This window comes from Aedes albopictus, chromosome 1 (assembly GCF_035046485.1).
Source record: "Aedes albopictus strain Foshan chromosome 1, AalbF5, whole genome shotgun sequence".
NCBI lineage: Eukaryota > Metazoa > Arthropoda > Insecta > Diptera > Culicidae > Aedes > Aedes albopictus.
Genome location: NC_085136.1, coordinates 319,797,234 through 319,818,589, shown reverse-complemented (window position 1 = coordinate 319,818,589; position 21,356 = coordinate 319,797,234). Strand labels below are relative to the sequence as shown.

General features: G+C 43.0%; 1 protein-coding gene across 1 annotated transcript in view; it reads right to left on the bottom strand.

The window, feature by feature from the left end:
- LOC109398557 (dynein axonemal heavy chain 10) overlaps positions 1-21,356 on the bottom strand; it is a 341,003-nt gene that overhangs the window by 173,858 nt on the left and 145,789 nt on the right. Inside the window, 4 exon segments of the mRNA XM_062847206.1 lie at positions 4,255-4,340; positions 4,586-4,718; positions 15,392-15,544; positions 18,628-18,786. Of these exon segments, the coding sequence (XP_062703190.1) occupies positions 4,255-4,340; positions 4,586-4,718; positions 15,392-15,544; positions 18,628-18,786 (531 nt within the window).

The following is a 21,356-nucleotide window of genomic DNA, read 5'->3' as shown; positions in this document are numbered from 1 at the left end:
TTTCTGCTGGAACTGCTGAAATGTAGAAAGCAAGCAGAATTTCTTGTAGGACTTCCTGAAGAAATTTCTGGAGACATTCCTCGGGAATTTCCAATGAAATTCCTGGCGAAATGAATTCCCGAAATGAAAAATTCTGAAGAGAAACTTCTGAAAGAATTACAAGAAGAATTTCTTTAAGAATACTTGGAGGAGTTTCTCAAGTTATCTGAGGAAGAATTTCTAAAGTACTCTTGAAGAAACTTATCAAGAAATTCTCAAAGAAATATTTGAAGAAATCCCAGGAGAATTTTCTTTGGGTTTCTTTGAGAATTTTTGAGAAAATCACTGTTGAAATTCCTCAAAGAATCCATGGAAGATTTAATGAAGGAATTCCTAGACTTATTTCTGAAGGAATCTGAAGGATTCCGTGAAGCAATTCTGAAAGGAATTCAGATTTACAAAATTATCTTTGAGAAAATTTGGAGCTTAAATTTGGAGCGTTAAAGGAATTTCTGGAAGAATTTATGAAGGAAACTCTAGGGAAGAAAATCTGTTTTTTGAAAAATTGATGGAGCATTTCTTAAGAAATCCATAGAGATACTTCTGTGGAAGTCTATGTATGGTTTTCCAGTAGAATCCTCTGAGAATTACTGGATGAAGCTCTAAAAAAATCTAAAGTTACTCTGGAGAAATAGCTGGAAAATTCTTGGAGAAATGTATGGATTTTTTTCATAAATCGTTGGCGTATTTTTTAAAAGAACCCTTCGAAGAGTTTGTAAAGGAACTCCTGGAGGACTTGTTTAAGGATTTTATTAAAGAATCTTTGAAGGAAACTTTGAAGAAAAACAAAACATAAAAAATAAATTTCAGAAAATATTTCTAAATGGCTTCTCAAGAGCAGTCCCAAAGCAATCCCTGGACAATATTCTTGAAGAATACTTGGCAAATATTGTGAAGGAATCACTGGAGGCTTTTTTTGAAGAAATTCCTAGAAAATTCTTCACAGAATCCAAGGAGGAATGAATGGAAAAGTCTCTAGAGGGTTTTCCAAATGAACCATTCAAGAAATTTTTGGCTATACCCCAGAGAAGTTCCTATTTCTGGTGGATTTTTTTTGAAGAATTTCTTTTTTTTGGGAATTCGGATCAACCCATGGAAAATTTTGAGAATTTGAGAATTGAGAATATGAGAAATTTCTGCAGCAAAGTATAAAATCTGTAGAGGAAATTTCTGAATGATTCACCAGTCGAACTTGTCCCTGGCTAAATCATATCCAAAGGTTCATACTTCCTCAGAATCCATCTGAATCATCCGGCGGATACGCTCCCTTTATACCTTCCAAGCATCGCTCTCCACGTGATCTAATCTATGATTCTCTTTTATTCAGCACGAGAAGACTATCCTGTTTCTAAAGAAAATTCAAAAATGAATCTTTGGAAGAGTTTTTGAATGGATCCGGTGAGGTAATTCCGCGGGAATTTATGGAGGAATTTAAAAAAAAAAACCAAAATAACTCGTTAGACAAATTACTGAAGGATTATTGGTAGGTTTTCTTAAAAACCACCTACAACATTTCAAAAATAAATGTAAAATATTTTCGTAAGAATTCGCTTTGAGAAAATTCTAAGATTTTCTTTTGTTTTGTAACGAATAACGAATTTCCAAATGAATTCTTGGGCTATTCTATGAAAGAGTTTCTTGAAGAATTAAAAAAAAAATATATAGAGTAATCCATACAAGGTTTTCTGTACAAAATCTTTGTTAAATTTCTGGAGGAATCCCTAATGAAATTTCAGAAGGATTTTTCCCGAAAAAGAAGTAAATATCCCTGACGAGCACGTATTTTCAAATGCTTGTCTGGAAACCTGCCTTCTTCCTCGGCAGATTTTGATTTTCAGTCGAAGAAAAGCATTGATTTTCTCATCTCATCGCCAACGTTTCGATTCAAATGTTGGGATCTTCTTCAGGGCTCGAAATTAATCAATTATTTTCTAACGATTTTTCTTATAATTATCATATCAAAAACCAAAATTAACTATAGGAATTTCAGAAAATCCCGAGAATAATATCTTAAGCAATTCTTGAATAAAATTCTAGAAATGATTGACTGACTGATTTGTCAATATTATAGAGACTTTCAGCCCTTGGTTGGCTCGTCTCTAAATTCTAGAATGAATCCTTGGAAGATTTTCTTTAAGAATCCGTGAAGGAATTTCCAGGGGATTTTCTAGAGGAATACCGGGAGAAATTTCCAAGCGAATCTCTGGAGGAATTTTTGGAAGATTTTCTGAAAACTTTCGAAAGGATTTCTGAAGATATCTGAAGGATTTCTTCTAAGAATACGTGGCTAAATATTTGAATAAATATCTTGACAGGATGTTTGTTAAGTAAAACATGCAAAATGTTCTTAAAAAAAATCTTGTAAAATATCCTGATGAATCCACGAAGGAAGTTCTAAAGCAATCCCTGAAGATAATTTCCGAATGAATCCTTGGAAGATTTTTAGAAAGAATCTGTGACAAAAAGTCCCAGAGAAATTTCAAGAGGAATCCACAAAGATATCTCCAAATCAAACGCCGGAGATTTTTTTGCAGAATTTTTTGGAAAATTTTCTTTGGCAATCTCTGGGAAAAAAAACTAAAAAGAATTCCTAAATAAAACCCGGTAATTTCGGAAATAATTATCCGTGATAGCATTTGTGAAGCAATTCGACAATAAACTCCCGAAGCTATTCCTGGAATATTTTTCTTTGAGGAATTTCGGGAAAAGGTCTCACATACAGGGATGTTTTGCGCCAGATGAAGAGAGGGTATATGTAATGTTTTATTTTTTTTTATTTATATAAATTTGAAAGATATTTTTTCTGTTTGTTAACCCTTCAGGACGCGCGTTGTTGTAAAAAAACAACACTACCAAAAAACCTCGCTCGTCGTATACAGAGCGAGTGCGGTGCAGTTTTGGTTGCTTGATGGCGCGAGTCCTGAAAGGTTTAACACAGAAATAACAAAAAAAAAGTCTCTGGATGCCCTGATCAAAAATTTATCTATGAAGTGTAATCTTTGAGGTACAGGTGTTTAACATTTTTAAGACTAACTAGCACGTGATAGTAACATCAAGATCATTATCGGATAGCCTGGATCTGATTAACTTTCTCGAAGACGAAATTATTCTATGTGAAATGATTTTTGAAATTCAGAAAAAAAAACTAGAATTCACTAATGCGACATAGGGAGCATCCGTTAAGTATGTCATGCTCAAAAAGGAGTTCTGGAAAGTGTGACAAGCAATGCAATATATATACGAAAAACCCGTACGAAGGGGGTTGGGGGTGGGGGAGTCGAAAATTCCCAAATTCTGCGTGACGTACTAAATGGATGCCCCCAGTGAATAATAATAACTTTACTTCTTTCTACAAGAGATCCTGATCATCTTAAATTTTCTGGAGTTTCTCCTTCCCAATGACGATTAGGTGTTGATTAATCCGGTAAAACTTTCACATGGTTCAACAGCCGCTTCATAATATCAGCAAAAAAAAAATGCGAAAGGCTTTATAACTTTTTAAGCTTATTCTCCATCATCATAACCTTCATCATAACCCACAGCGGACAGACCTAGCAAGCAAATGTGCAGCGAACGCCCTATTCTGGTTTGCTTCTACCATTAGGTACCTATGTCCTACACAGTACTGGATGGTCAAGAAAAGGCTGCTGCTACAGCAAAAATTCATCATCTCACGAGCCATTACGTTTCGTTTCATTGTACTAACAGTATTGGTTTCGCTTGGACAGCGAGTAGTCCTGGATGGCAAACACCTAAGCTTAACTGTCTGTAAGGTAAGGGAAGCTGGAGCTAAACGACTCAACATTCGGGAATACCGAACTGGCAGGCATTTGACTGACGAAGCAAACATCTTTGCAATCTAATCTCTAATTCTGACAACGTGACCTTCTAATTGACTGTGCGTCTCCATGATCTAAGGAAAGCTTGCAAGGTTACTTGGTTGCGCATGTGACGCAACATTGTACACAACGCGTACCTAATATTTCTTTTGACTGTGGTCTATTTCCTCCTCTTTTCACCTTTCATGTCCAACTTTTCCCCCAGAAGATAGCATGAAGTTCGACGCGTCCTCCCATTAAATTACAGGATGGCTTTTTCTGTACGGGACGGTTGTCCAGTCTATCTCATTCACTGTTTATATAGCAAAAACCGGACAGAAATGAAGAAAAACTTTCAACATCTCCTTTCCATCCCACCTTGGTTCACCGTACTTACCACTTCCATTTCTTCGTACTCATGTTTGCACTGCAAAAACTCATTGTAATCCGTTAATGGGATGTCGAAGAGTTTTTCCGCGTTTTCTGTGTTCGGCAACCAGCAAGCGGGCACCCAAGCCGGTGATGATGATGACGGTGACCACGGCGACAGCGAAAAAAGGCAGAAAATGAAACAAAACGAGAGGAAATTGATGCATTTAGTGGAAGAGTTTTTAGGAGTTTTTTTTTTTCGTCGCGGAGTCTGAAAAACTCTATAAAACAAAGCTAATTGTTTTGAAATAGTCCTGGAAGTTGGCCTCTTTTTTGACCTCTTCCAGCACGATACTCACCCAACTCGACCCGTTGCTTTTCCATCGATTCGAACTCCACGGCATAAGTTTCCATCAGTTGCGCTCCGCGGTCCAGATCCAGCCCTACCGTTCCGGGGCCCTCGCGTTTGTACTTTTGGACGAACCCATTCAACTGGAAGTGAGTCACATAGAGGGAATAGAGGAAAGAAGCACAAAGTTAGCAACGCCTCGCACATATCCGATGCTTAGTGGTGCGTGGCAAGAAGCGCACCATCGCCTGCACAGTAAGAGCCAGCCACCACCGAATTACACGCCCAATTTACCCTAAACGACGATGGCGACGACGACGACGTCCCATACTGGCAACCCCTTTCCTATACTGGGACTTAGTCTAGTTGAGGAGGCGTCTCAAGTTCGTCAGAAGGAGGTAGGAGTTTTTTTTCTTAGTCGTGTGGTGAAAATGCTGACGCCAGGAGATTCAGCTTGGTTGTCCCTGGAAATTTTACCGTGAGCGGGAGTTGCTTTGAGTGTTTGAAAATTTTCTGATGAATACATTACATTAACATTACATTTAATTCAAAATAAAACTGAATCAACTATATTTCACTATAAAACACGTTTCGCGGCAGTTCTTCATCCTCGGTCGCGACCAAGATGTTTATAAGGAAGGTGTTAGCGTATAAGCAGTAAGTGGATGCGGGGAGCGCGGCACACTGCGGGAGGATGGAGGTGACAGCCGGCCAGTTTGTTTATGCTGCAGAACGCTACAGAAGCGTTGCTGCGCCGCATCGGCAACAACATTCTCAACACGGATAACTAATGTTGACATATTTCCATGGCACTCATAAAATGAGTAATATTCCCCCTGGTTTGAAATTTGCTCGTGCCCCCGCATTTTTGTTAATTATGAATACAATGGTAATTTCTTAACCAAAAGAGATTGCCTTGCCGAAAATATTGCAAAATATTTGCTTGAGTGGGTGTACGAGCTAATTTGCAAACCGTGTAAAGGGGCCATTAGACTGTTTGTCATAATGACAAATATTTGCCATGGTAGTCCGACATTCATCCGAGGTTGCCATGATTTACGTTGTGTTGGTCCTTTGTTGGGTTTGTTTGACCAAATATTTGTCATGTCTAATGGGACCTTAAGTAGGAAACACTCGATGAGTGTCATGGAGTTTGTCCGATTTTAGTGCTGAGAAAGTTAAGCGTGCATGGTTTCTGTGGGGTTGCTACGTTGCTAGGGCTGAAAGTTTTTGTTTGTCATCTCACTAGTGAAAAAAATTGAATACAAACTTGCCAGCTGTCGTTAGGTTTTCCAATATGGCGGATGGTGAAATCTGACATATTGGATTACCTTCCTTTTACTTACCTTGGTCGCGACGCTCGCTAGATCTATTTCCACCTGATCCGCCCATTTTGCACGCTGCCCTCCAGGTCTTCTTGTACCATCGGATCTCTCACATACACCAGAATTGCAGGGTTGTTGTCCGGCACGTAGACTAATTTTTAGACATCTCAGAGCCCCCTTCCCCCCTCGTAGACTTTTGTTCATACAACATTTTCGAATTTTGTCTGGAGCATAGACTTCGGCCAGACCTAGCGTTCACACCCCTAAGAGCCTACGTAGTTTATAGACAGGCCCTAGGTAGACAGTCAGGGCACATACAAACCCATAAAAATCTAGCCAAGCCAGGCAATCAGCTACGAGACCCACTAAAACACATTCCTATGGTAGCCAAACCCTTCGCCTCTTCCCGACTAGAAAGTTCTAACAAAAATATAACATAATTATAACAAACCATGATATTTAGAACTCATTGTGATATAATCCTATTCAACATCCTTGGTGATTTTGAAATACTATAACTCAATTATAACACATTATGCTATAAATGTTGCTTGACAACTCATTGTAATATAATTTAGTTTTGATTTCTCGACATTTGGACAATAATGTTAGAAAATAGTATCACAATTCGATAGAAACTAAAATCCTGAAGCTAATATTCATATTACATTCTGTTATAATTTTGATCTGATTATAACATAATAGGTTATTATCTTGACAAGACCAGTGTGGTTTTAGTTACAATTTTAGTATTTTGAACATAATCCTGCATCTAGTTTATAACACAATAAGTTATTGAAAACGATTATATCTTCATAACACAATATGATATAATCTTGATATAATTTTCTAGTCGGGTCAGGAACCACCATGAAGGCATTGCTTCAGAGAGGTGCTAGTGCACATCGCTTTGGAGAGTCCATCACGGTAGCATGCTGGCGCTTAGCTAGTTTCCCGAGTGATCCTCACCGCTCCCTTTTTCCTCGGAATGCACCCGAAGGCTGCAGACAGCAGGGTCTCACCTGCCTCGACCTTTTCCGAGGACCCCTTTCCAACCACGGGCTCGGATCCAACCCAGTAGACCAACGCCACGCCAGCATCGCTACCGGGACTTCCTCTCCACGGCCACTTAATCGCTGTAAGGGTTGATATCGACCGCAGGGCACCGGTATGACCTGCGAAGCTGAATCCGAACCCCTCGCAGTGTTGCATTTGAACGCGGTCAATTTGTGTTCATGTTCAAATTCGGCACGCTGCGATCAAAACGATTTGAACATTGTTCAGTTCAAAATTTGGAACGCTTGCGAGCTCGAAATTAAACGCACCTTGAACAATGAGCAAGAACTGCACCAGTATAATGCCAACATGCTATCATGGTACCCTGGTACCCGCTGAACTGAAATGGTCATATTTCTGCCATTTTTTCGCCAATTAATGCAATCTTGGGCTTATTGGGTTCAGAATCTGACCTTCAATTGTGAGGGGGGACCGGTCCGGTTACCGTGGATTGCGGATAATCCGTATTTCGGTGCAGAATCTTAATGCCTGATGCCATAATGTCCTACGTCGTGCACATTTTTCCGTGCAACAACGAGTGTATACTAATGCGCCACAAAATCCTAGGAGAGAATTTATATAGGATATGATGACGCATCCAAGCATCCAAGGACCGAGGCGTTGTCACCCCGGACGTTTCGATCCGCTCCCTTCCCAACCTCACAATGCAATGTATGTACGTATTACTAATATGCTATTATGTGGTACAGTAAAGGTCCATGTTCCATGAAGTCTGATTTCTACAGAACTCTGGACGACTGGACCGATTCATTAGCTTTACATATCGATAGAATAAATAGTGCATTAGAACATTGAGCCGAATGGGGATCTGAACGGGCGTTCTTGAGCAGTGAAAAGCTCTGACACGCAAGTTCAATGTTTACTGCGTTCACGTTCAAAAAATTGAACGCGTTCAGTTCATTTTTGGCTCGTGTTCAGTTCAAATGGACCACCTCTTGTACTGCATCTGAACTAGCTATTCTCCGAGTCCACGCGCCACCTCCTCTGTAAGCTTCCAGACGATATGGGTGATAGTCGTTGAAACAGCGTTCCAGCTAACCCCATCCCTACACATCCTCTGAACGTACACACGAACAAAACGTGTTCCGCCGTTTTCGATAAACCTTTGCACACTGGGCATTCGGGAGAATGACCTGAAAGGACCTGTGTCAGGTGGTATTTTTTTTTTTTTTTCCTTCTAAACCATAGGGGGATAATCTGCTCAACAGACACCCTAACAGAAGGTTAGGGTAGTGTAGGTCTGACAGGCCGTCTTCTACAACAAAAGTAAAATCCAGGACTACTCTCTCCTCGTACCCACTAAACCATTCCTATGGTCGCCAAACCCTACGTCTCTCCGGAACCACCAAGAAGGTATTGCTTCAGAGAGGGGCTAGTGCACATCGCACCCACAAGGTTAGCTGCGTAGCCTGCAGCAACGAACATCGATGACTCGCTTTGGAGAGTCCATCACGGTAGCATGCTGGCGCTTAGCCAGTTTCCCGAGTGGTCCTCGCCACTCCCTTTGTCCTCGGAAGGCGGGCAGAGTCAACCCCGCCCGCGCCCTACTGATGAGCGGACATCAAGAACTGATGCCCACATGCAACCCGATCTGACCTGCCCGCAAAGGAAGGGTATCACTACCCTTCAGGCCCTATCAGATGCATCCGTAGGTTGCTGACGGCAGGGTCTCCACCTGCCCCGACCCTTGCCGGGGACCCCTTTCCAACCGCGGGCTTGGATCCAACCCAGTAGACCGACGCCACGACAGCACCGCTACCGGGACTTCCTCTCCGCGGCCACTTAATCGTTGTAAGGGTCGATCTCGACCGCAGGGCACCGGTATGACCTACGAAGCCGACTCCGAACCCCTGGACCACCTCTTGTACTGCATCTGGACTAGCCATTCTCCGAGTCCACGCGCCACCTCCTCTGTAGCTCCCAGACGATGTGGGTAATAGCCGTTGAAACGGCGTTCCAGCCAAACTCATCCCTACACATCCTCTGGACCAAGTTGTCCGGAGTTGTGTCCTCCCCGCATGTGGCAAGCATGCGGTCACGCATTGTGCGAAAACGCGGGCACACGAACAAAACGTGTTCCGCCGTTTCCTCTGAACCATTGCACACTGGGCATTCGGGAGAATCCGCATGCCCGAAACGGTGTAGATACTGTCGGAAGCAACCATGACCTGTAAGGACCTGTGTCAGGTGGTATGTAACTTCCCAAGGCGCCTATTAATCCAACTATCTACCATCGGTATCAACCTATGGGTACACCTTCCTTTGTTGGAACTGTCCCACGCGCGCTGCCATTTGACCATAGAGGCCGTCCTGGCAGTCCTGCGTATGCCTCTTGTGCCGCGCATTTCGAAGCACTCCATGTCCTCACTGATAAGGATGCCGATAGGCACCATACCCGTAATGACGCAGAGAGCGTCGTGTGACACGGTACGGTACGCACTCGCAGCCCTCAGGCACATAAGCCTGTAAGTACTTTCCAGCTTCCGTCGGTAGCATTCAGTACTTAGCGCAGTGCCCCACGCCGGGCCGCCATACCGAAGTATGGACGTAGCAACACTAGCTAGAAGCTTGCGCTTACTGGCGTACACCGCAGAGCTATTGGCCATCGGTGTGGCCATCGATTCCGCATCTTGGAACAATTGGATATCAGCCACCGATCCTATTCCAATAAATGTACATATGACCAACCGCATTGTGCTCTGAACTCTACGGAGTATTCATCGTCTACAGGCTATCAGCGAAGGGCTCTTCCGAGCACGTCTACTTAGGTTGGAAACGCTGCAGGGACATCACCTATACCCGGAATCAACTGCGCGACCAAACCATCTGCACGGGATGGATCAGCGTGGGCAATGGCAGAACTCGAGCCAATCGTTACCTTGTACCGGGACCTACAGCAGAGGATCTGGCCGCTCGCCAAGTTATTCCAAAAGAGTTGCCCGTGTTCGCTGGAGATCCACAGAATTGTCCGCATTTCCTGAGTTCCTTCAACAACTCGAGAGATGCACGCGGCTACAACGACGTTAAGAACCTTGTGAAACTCCAACAATAGAAAGCGTGAGAAGTCGACTGCTGATACCGAAGACAGTTTCCTACGTGGTTGCAACCCTGAAGAGATTGTATGGCAGACTGGAAGTGATTATCAATTCTCATATGAAATGGATGCGCGAAATACCCTCTCCCAGGGGTGATGACCTGAAAACCCTGATCAAGTACGGAATGGGCGATGGGAACATGGTGAACACGTGATTCTGGTGCAACAAAACCAGCAATCCAATCTTGCTGCAAGAACTGCTGGACAGACTTCAACCGAATCTGAAACTACAGTGGGCTACCTTTTAACGCCACTACCATGCTGTGAATTTGACCATCAACGACTTCATGCAGGACCTTGTTACGATGGCCAGCGACGTAACACTCCTGACTGTCATAGGACAACAGCCGGCGGAGAAACAGGAGATGGCAAAACGAGAAAGAGCGGCGAAGGAGGAACTGTTCGTCCATCAATTTCCGTCAAATGCATCGGGATCGTCTGGAACTGGATCAAATAACCTCACCGTCAAGCCCTGCGAGCACTGCTTTAAGACAGACTATCGTGTTGCTGAGTGTCCAGCCTTTAAGCGACTGAATGTAGACGAAAGATGGAAGGTTTTGCGACAAAAAGGGCTGTGTAGAATATGTTTAATCCCTCATCGTTCATGGCCTTGTCGTTCATAATAAGAATGCGTAGTTAGAGACTGCCGCATGCGTTACCATGCTCTATTACACCTTACCATGGTGTAGACTGGAACAGTTCCAACATCAACGCCGACGGAGAGAAACACCGTCCATCAAAATCATTATTCCGTAACTTCTTGTGCCTTGATGCGCTATCTTCCCATGATGCAGCACTTCTACGGAAACCGCGTAGAAGTCTTATTCTTCAATCACTTAACCTAATTTACAGCTCTTCTGTCCACTAGGGCACTGCGTGAGCGATTCCAATTAGAAGCTGTTGTACTTATACTTTGTACAGCGCCTAAATGTATTCTATTATAATTCTACTAGATCGAACTGGATTCCGTTGCGCTGCTTTCATTTTCTACCCTATCATGGTACAATGGTGAGCACGGGGATGTTGATGTGGGGCTCTTGTTCCTTTTCCAGTCCGATTGGAGGTCCATTATGAGTTGCCGTTAGCCGATATCCATTTTTCCGGGTCCGTTGGAGCATATATGCTCTGAAGAGGGTCAAGGTGCCAGCCGCTCTCGGGGGGAAGAGCAACTGACGAAAAATTGCAAGTACCGGGGCTGGGATCGAACCCATGACCATCCACTTATGAAGTGAACGTGTAGCCACTACGCTACGGGCCCCGGCGCGTAGAAGTCTTCGCGTTCTTAGATTTTCATCGACGATAATGAGAGCAGAGGTAGCTAAACATCTAGGTGCAGCGGGACCGGCTGAGCTATTGTGTCTGGCCTGGACCTATTTCGATGATCGAGTAATATCCTCAACATATCAAAGTCGCTATTTCCGGGCCCAACATGGCAAACATGTTTCAACTGAAGGAAAGGACGATTGATCAACTAATACTGCTAAGCCAAACGGAGAATTACGAGGAACTTTGTCCGGATCATCCATACTTCAGAAAGCTTCCCCTATCAAGTTACACCAGTGCTGTTCCTCGTCTCATCATCGGTGTAGATAACAATGAGCTAATCAGTATACTGAAAAGTCGATAGAGCAAAAACGGAGAGCTGGTCGCAGTCAAAACGCGGCTCGGGTGGAACCTTTTCGGAAAACATACCGTAAGTAGCAGTCCAGTGGATTACGTGAACGCGCGGAGTTGCACGGAGCAGACACGGATTCGGCGGTCGATGAAGCAAGCGTCAAGCAGAGCCCACTCTTGGAACAAGAGCGTTGGAGATTACAGAAACTATCTGAATGATCAACGGTAGGGATGATACACAAGTTATGTCACGTAAAAATCGACTAATTTCAACCGGAAAAAGTCCGTCGGCGTATTTGGGACGCCACAGCTCGATCAGAAGGTGTTTCTTTCAACGACCTGATGCTGAAAGGACCGGACCTGTCAACAGACATAAAAGAAACGTTTCACCAATCCGGATTCGGCAAGAGGACAGATAGCACAAAGATTGCTATTTCGGGAGCACCCTGCAGAACCTTCACAGGTTTTCGTTGTGGATGTCGCCACGTATGACGCTTCGTGCTCATCTGCATCGCTCAGTACCTAAAAAAACAAGAACGCAGAGGACTACAAACAGCAATATCCAGCGGCAGTCCGTGCCATCCTCGAAAACCACTGGACTGAACTGTGGATAACTTTCTGGATAGCGTTGATACGGTAGAGGAAGCGGTGGAACTTATCGAAGACGTTATCGAAACATGTTCAAGCCATGGCTGGGATGGAGATGTGGAATTTCGCATCCAACTCACCGGTAGTTCTCAAGCGCATCGGAAAAGTCAGCGAAGCTAAACAAAAGCCAGACAAATTGCGAGTCGATCGTCGAAAGAGTTCTGGAAACCGGTGGAGGATATCTTCACGTTCGAGTAGGATCTGAAAGAGGAAGTAATGGAGGAAGTACTGAACATTGCGCGCCAATCCGTGCCAAAACCGGTCTTACAGAATATCTTAGTGAACGGCAGGTTAATCATGCAGCGCATCTGGAGTGAAAGCTTAGACTGGGGTGAAGCGATCAGTGGCGAAATCCTAGAAGGCTGGCGTAGATGGAGCGGACTGTTGGTGAAGATAAACGAAGTTGGCATTCCCAGATGTTTCTTCTCCGATAATGGATCGACTTATAATGCCGTAGAGATGCATGTGATTGTGGATACCAGCGAAAACTGCGAAGTTCGAATAACGGGATTCCTCATTGTACGTTGATAGCAGCCAAGACGAAAGTGCACATTGATTTTGAATACCGAGTACGGTAATTTTTTGACGAAAATGGAATAGCTGAACACAGCAAAAATTGATTGTTTACCTTTTGCTCGCGTTTTTGACAGTTGGTGTACTGAGCCTCAGTAAAATCTATTAACTATTCAGGACTAAGTGTGTAGCGCCACTAAAATCATTATCCATTCCATGGCTGGAACTGCAAGCGGAAGCCGTTTACTGGACACCATCTTCAAGGCTCTAACAATTCCCATCTCGGCACGATATCTCTGGACAGATTCTACAACAGTCTTGGTGTGGCTGAGGTCTGAGACGTGTCGATACTGTTGCTGATCAGGCAACGAAGTGGAAGGATGGGCGAAGTTTCAACCCAGATAATTGGTGGTACTCCGGGCCAAATTTCCTATACGATCCGGCGGAGAAATGTATGTTCATCAGAGGATTTCGTAACAACGAAAGACATGCGATGATCGTTCTTGTTCCATCGAAAGCTGCAGCAACGAATCATCGAAGCTGTTGATAGGTTTTTCCATATGGACAAGGTCATTACGAGCTTACGCTTTCAGAGTGGCCAAACGGTTTCATGACCTGAAGGTGAATGGACCGTTGATGCAGGAAGAACTGCTGAGTGCGGAAACACTGCAGCGCTGTGGAGGCAAGCCTTAGGGGAAGCATACGCGGATGAATACGCTTCTGTACAACAGCGAACACCCTTGTGCAGAACTTTGAAAATTGGAGAGAACGAGCGCCCTGTGCAACATACCACCAATGCTGGACAGCAATGATTCGGATGAACAGTCGCATAACTGCAGCCTCTGTGGTATCCACGGACTTGAAATAGCTTATCTTTCTTCCAAAGAAATATCGGGTAACGGAGCAACTTGTGGAAAGCTATCACATCCGTTTTCTGCACGGAAACAAGGAAACGCTATTTAATGAATTGCGGCAACTTTTCTAGATACTAAAGCTCCGTACGGTAGTATCGAAGGTAGCCAAACATCAGTATTGCCGTGTGCGGAAAGCTACTCCGCAGGAACCAATGATGGCACCATTACCTGAAATACGGCTAAAACCGTTCACTCATACCGGAGTGGACTATTTTGGGCCTGTTTTCGTGCAGCAAGGTCGTAGCACGGTTAAACGATGGATCGCCCTTTTCACGTGCCTGTTATGTCGTTTCGTTACACGCTTAAGGTCTTCCGCAACCTTCTGTTTCGGCAACGGAACCAATTTTGTAGGCGAGAGTAACCTGCTTCTGGAACATCTTCGTGCGAATAGAGAGTGCTGTGCAACAACCTTCACGTACTCTGACGTACTCTGACACACTATGGCTTTTCAAAACGCCCCACTTGCCCCCCACCCTCCCTCACATGGGAGGATCATGGGAGTACTTGGTGAAGTCAGTGAATCCTCGTCACCCCAGTGACGAAGTCCTGGAAACCATAGCTCTGGAGCAGAATCCATCGTGAATTCCAGTCCACTGACCTACGTCTCGCAGGATCATGTGAACCAAGAATCACTGTCGCCCAATCACTTTCTGCTATACGGAACGCAAGGCATCGATCAACCACGTCGGAATATTGTCGAGGAGCAGCCACCAGCTGAAGAAAGCTGAAAGTTGGCGAAGTATCTCGTCGATACTTTCTGGACTCGCGCGGTCCGAGAATATCTTCCCCCGTTGACGTGGCGTACCAAGTGGTTCCAGCCGATAAGGCCGCTGAAATCGGGGGCTCTAGTTGTCGTGGTAGATGAAGGAAAGCGGAACGGATGGGTTCGTGGAAGAGTTGTGGAAGTGTCGGAGTCTGGCGTATCAAAACTACACGGGTGGGAGATGTTGGCGAACTACTGGTTGGTTTCGAGAAAGAATGCGAGACCAACAATTTCGACAAATCATTGAAGTGAGAAGGTCGATTGACTATGGCTTAAACTAACATCTTATTTCTACTTTTATCCTTATTGAACTATCAACACAGTTGCGAATTCGGCAGATGAAATTTAGTACGGTGAACGCAGATCAGACAACTTATAAACTAAAACAGTATTAAAAAAAAAAACAAATATTTTAAGCTGTGTCAAACGGATATCAGGAGTGTTCATTTTCCGTTCGAACTGAAAGACGATGTTGGAAATTCCAACATCGTCTTTGAAAATAATCTCCGTAAAATTCACAAAACTATTTTGCAAAATGTCCCCAATCAAAACTCTCTCAACTCAACGGTTAAAACGACCCATAAAAATGCTTTGATTTCCCATTCTCAAAGATTCCCTTCATGTGGCTTCCAATCTCCTGGGTGTCGGTCTACCACCGCCGCACCACCGTCCGCCTAGATTTCGGCGAATATCTTATGGCGCTAATGCTCTTGTGATGCTTTCGACAACGGCAACTGTCGGCGACGGTCGGTGGCGGCACTACGCTAATAGGACGACTCATGTGTGGACCCCCTTGGCCCAACTCAGTATCTACATAGAAGTGGATGAATGTGGATGAATGTGGACGGATGGATGAACGGATACTCACTTCAAGGCAGAATATACTGATCTCGTTCTGTGTCATCTCGGCAAACTTTGTCTTCGTTGATTGCAGCATGTTTGCACGGTAGAGCGCTGAATTGAATAATTTGCGCCAGCGTTTCTCCAAGTGGTACGACATCACCATGTCGCTGACCGGGAGCTGGTGGGGGGGGAGAATAAAAAGAGGGGGCAAACGAGGTTAGTTCTTTTATTTCTTCTATTTGAGAGAATTCAGCTTGATGAGATTTTTTTCATTACTGCAGTGAAATGGTCAAAACACATATCTTTTCGATGAAATCTCTTGGGAAGAAGTTGCTGTGAAAAAGCATGCTAAATTATAGATCTAATCGACTTCAACCTGAATAAGATGAACGTCTGACGGTAGAAGACCAGAAGATAGAAGATAGGAAGATAGGAAGATAGAAAGATAGGAAAATAGGAAGATAGAGAGATAAGAAGATAGGAACATAGGAAGATAGGAAAATAGGAAGATAGGAAGATGGGAAGATAGGAAGATGGAAGATAGGAAGATGGAAGATAGGAAGATAAGAAGATAGGAAGATGGAAATATAGGAAGATAGGAAGATAGGAAGATTGGAAGATAGGAAGATAGGAAGATATGAAGATAGGAAGATAGGAAGAAAGATAGAAAGATAGAAAGATAGGAAGATAGGAAGATAGGAAGATAGGAAGATAGGAAGATATGAAGATAGGAAGATAGGAAGATAGGAAGATTGGAAGATAGGAAGATAGGAAGATAGGAAGATAGGAAGATAGGAAGATAGGAAGATAGGAAGATAGGAAGATAGGAAGATAGGAAGATAGGAAGATAGGAATATAGGAAGATAGGAAGATAGGAAGATAGGAAGAAAGATAGAAAGATAGAAAGATAGGAAGATAGGAAGATAGGAAGATATGAAGATAGGAAGATAGGAAGATAGGAAGATTGGAAGATAGGAAGATAGGAAGATAGGAAGATAGGAAGATAGGAAGATAGGAAGATAGGAATATAGGAAGATAGGAAGATAGGAAGATAGGAAGATAGGAAGATAGGAAGATAGGAAGATAGGAAGATAGGAAGATAGGAAGATAGGATGATAGGAATATAGGAATATAGGAAGATAGGAAGATAGGAAGATATGAAGATAGGAAGATAGGAAGATAAGAAGATAGAAGGTAGAAAGCAGAAGGTAGAAGGTAGAAGATAGAAGATGGCAGATGGAAGACGAAAGACGGAAGGATGGAAGATGAAAGATGGAAGATGGAAGATGGAAGATGGAAGATGGAAGATGGAAGATGGAAGATGGAAGATGGAAGATGGAAGATGGAAGATGGAAGATGGAAGATGGAAGATGGAAGATGGAAGATGGAAGATGGAAGATGGAAGATGGAAGATGGAAGATGGAAGATGGAAGATGGAAGATGGAAGATGGAAGATGGAAGATGGATGATGGAAGATGGAAGATGGAAGATGGAAGATGGAAGATGGAAGATGGAAGATGGAAGATGGAAGATGGAAGATGGAAGATGGAAGATGGAAGATGGAAGATGGAAGATGGAAGATAGAAGATGGAAGATGGAAGATGGAGGATAGGTGATAGAAGGTAGAAGGTAGAAGTAAGTAAATAGTAGATGGAGAAGATGTTGTTAAATATCAGTTTTTCCTAATTCCAAGAATTTAGTTAATTTTGCCTTATTAACCTAATTAGGAAGTATGTATTCATGTTTTCTGTAGTAAACAGAAACACTCAATCCACAGTTGACGCAAGACGCCAAATCGAGAAGAATGAATCGAAATTTTTTTTGAGTTTCTTTCCTTACGTTTCGATTTTTATAAATGTGTACACAAGTCCCAGAAACTCTCGGGAAGGAAATTGTAGCCCCAAAAGTTTGCCGTTGGCAAATATCGTCATCACCCTCGTCCTTGTCGTCGTCGTCGTCATCATCAGCATCACATCAAGTAGATGGAGGGTGAGAAGGAAAAGTGACGACGATATTGATTGAATTTCGGTGTGACACACATTATTAACCCGACAGCAGTCGGGACTGAGAGTGAGGGATGATTCCATGGGGTTCCCTTTTTGTAGACGGAGGGGAAATTGATAGGTCTGGTTGAATGTAAACATCCATTTGGGAAGAGAAGTGAGCTGTTACCCGAGAGGACTCTGCGCGTTGAAAAGTGGAAGGAGGCGGTTAGGTGAATGAGATAGAATTAATTTTCCGAGTGCTGAAAGCAAGGATTATGGCAGTGTGATGGCAAGAGTCAATTATGTGGGTAATGATGGGGATGATCTTTGTACGGTTGAGTAATTTAAAATGTTTGACGTCGATGAGAATAAACAATTTGCAATATTTTCGAAGATCATGGATGTTTCATACGGTTGCTGAACTGTAAACACATGTTTTTTTTTGTTGAAAATTGCATGGATGGGTTCCTGATGAACTGTAAAAGCGTTGTTTCGTTAGACATAACCTTCTCAAAGTGAAAGCCCATTGGAATTAACCAGTGAATATTTACTGAATAACATTTTCTTTGATATTGGTTCTTATTATCCCAGTTTTCATAAACTCCAAGAATCCGACTAATTTCAATAAATCCCATCAAACGAGAAACAGCTAAAACGCTTCATACGATAGAGAAGCTCATTAAAACTGCTGCTTCAAGTTCCACATCAGCAGATTATTCCGTTTCAGCAAGTTCAGCACAACTCTGTTCCAACGACGACCGGGCCGTCTAGTATTCATATTTTCCCATTTTATGTTAAGCAGCCACCCACCCCCGTTCGTCCATGTTTCCGCAGATTGTGATCGATTTTGCACCGGGCGGCGACGGTGACTTCGGCCAATACAAAAGACACCACCGCCGAGGCGGAAGCGGCAACTTTCGCTTCTGCAGAACAGATTACTGCCGCCATTTGGCTCAGGAAATAAACCGAACCCACTCCCCCGATTGATCACAGCAAGAATCAGACGAAAGCAACGACACAGACGACGACGAAGACGACGACGACTCATCAATATGCAAATGAATCCCAAGAGATAAAGTTTTCATCAACTTTATCGATAATAACCGTCATTCCAATAAGTCCAGCGATGCGACGCAACGCTTCACAGTTTTCCTTTTTGAGGGGAGCTTAAGAAACGGCTGCTGAATCGTGGGAAATTGTGTCTAGCAGGAGGATATATCATCAAGGAGCTATACCGCTATGGCCGATGGTCAAATCCTGGCCTCCACGCACTTACCTTAATCTTGTGCTCCTGCAGTATGTTGTAGGTTTCCTGCATCTCGTCGATCCGCAGCTCCACCGTCAGCGTCGTCGTCTGGACGGTATTGATCGTTTGCATGACACTTTTGAAGTGCGGAAGCTCCTTCACGTTCCGGTCCAGCTCCTTCCGAAGGTTCTGTGCGGAAATGAGAATAAAAACATTTAGGTACAACACACTCAAACAGCGCAGTTCGTTGGGGTGTTAAATGCACAACCGGAAACACATGTAACGAAAATCAACTCTCAACTTGTTTTGGAGGGTGAGACAGGGAAATGTGAGAAAAGAGGAGGTTGTTAGCAGAAATCCCCCAGCTTGACAGGCGAGTGATCCCTGAAAGCTTCATAAACAAATTCCCTGTTGTCTGGGCTGAGTGGAACCCCGGAAATGGTGCACAACTTGTACGTTTCGTTTCGGGTCGTCCTAGTTGGTTCCATCTGCAGTTAAATAGGTGGGCCATGCTTGCCGCGTCTGCCTGCCTGCATAACTCCATATGGAATGCATGCAGCCGAGCACCGGAGTGGATGAGGTGCGGAGAAATGCAAAGCACCGCGAAAATGGCGAAAAATATACACAAACTATGAATAATAAATTACCGGTTTCCTTTGCAAAACGTACCTACGAGCAGAGTTGAGAGTCACCTGGGCTTGGAGAATAGATGTTGTTGTTACATTTGCGAGAAACAGTTTTTGTTGCAGTTTCGGCTTACTGCCGTAAAAATTTACCCGTTGAATAAGAGCAACTTTGTCATACAGTTGAAAAGTGGATGTTGTTAAGTGTTCGTGAAAGCTAACATTTTTTTTCGGAATTTCTTCACAAAATCAGTAAGAAAGTATAAAAATGATTTTTTAATATACGTTTTTCAAAACTTCCATCAGAATGTATTTTATTCATTAGCAGTACGGACATCCATTTGATGGATGAGCGGCCCTTTACTTGTTCTGTGGCTTAGTTGGTTAAAGCACCGATCTAGCGATAACAGAGTCGTGGGTTCGAATCCCACCAGATAGCGATTTTTTTTCACAAAATTTCATCTTTCAATTTGTCAATTAGCAACAATCTGGGCTTTCTAATTACGAGGTTTTCCAGTATATACTAGGAAGAGTCTTGAAAAGAACTTCAGCAGGAATTCTGGCACGAACACCTAAAATAATCCCGCTAAGATACCCTGAATCCCTGAGAAATCCCTGATGAAATCCTAGCAGGACCCTTAAAGGAATCCTTAACGAAATCCCAGAAGGGATCTTTGAAAGAATTCCTGCAGTATTTCCCAAAGGAATGGCAACTAGAACACCAGGAAGAATCTTCCAAGATTTTCTAAAGCAATCTCGGCAGAAATCTCTGAAGGATTCTCGAGAGGATTTCCTATAGGAACTCTGGGAGGTATATCTGGAAGAATCCGAAGAGAAATCCCAGCAAGAAGCTCGAAAAAAAAAAACCAGAAAGACTCACAGAAGAAATCCCTAGAGGAAACTCTGAAAAAAATCAAGGAATACCAACAGGAACCATATCTCTTGGTTAAAGTAGGTACCAAAATTTCAAAAGAGCGCAACTGCTTTTTGAAACAAAACCTTATTTTATTGCTCCGAAGCAATCCACCGCCACTATCCGAAAGAGAAGCAATTTCTTTGTCTAGTGTTATCAGTGAAACACGTGAAAAATACGCAATACGAGCCCCTATTTTGAAGGAAGCTGATGTATCGAAAAGCAATGTTGTGATGTTGGTGCTGAATCTTGAAAACAATACCAGAAGGATCTATGAAGTAATCCCAGCAATAATTCCTGAAGGAATGTCAGCTGGAATACCTTAAAGAAACCAACGCAATGCCGGCAGTAATCCCCGAAGAAATCCCTTAGAGAATACCTGATACCCTTAGGGGAATCACGGCAAGAATTTCAGCAGGAATCCCGGCAGGAAGCTGAGCAGGAATCCCTGAAAGAATCATCCAGGAAGGAATTATTGAAGAAATCTCTGAAAAAAAAAACTCGGGAAGATTTTTTGAAGAAATCCCATCCAGGATGCTGACACGAATACCTAAAAGAGTCCATCCAGGATTGCCTGAAGAAATCTATGTACTTTGATTTTTCTTTTTGGGATGAATCTCTGAAGGAATCTCTGCAGCAGTCTCTTAGATCCTTAAAGAAATCCCGGAAATTGTCTTAGAATGAATTTCGATAGAAATTCCTGAAGTAATACCGACTAGAGTACATAAAAGCATTCTTACAGAATTTTCTCAAACAATCCCTGCAAGAAATCCGAAAGGAACATCTGCTGGAATCCCTGGAGGAATATGGGGAAGAATCTCGAGAGGAATCTCTGAAGAAATCCCGAAAAGAATTTCAGAAGGTACCTCGAGAAATTCTCATCTCTTCTGATCTTGACTCATCTAAACTCATCTCACCTTATCTCATCTGATCTGATCTAATCTCATCTCATTTTATCTCATCTTATTTCATCTTATCTCATCTTATCTGATGTTATCTAATATTATCTAATCTTATCTGATGTTATCTAATATTATCTAATCTTATCTCATCTTATCTCATCTTATCTAATCTTATCTCATCTTATCTCATCTTATCTCATCTTATCTCATCTTATCTCATCTTATCTCATCTTATCTCATCTTATCTCATCTTATCTCATCTTATCTCATCTTATCTCATCTTATCTCATCTTATCTCATCTTATCTCATCTTATCTCATC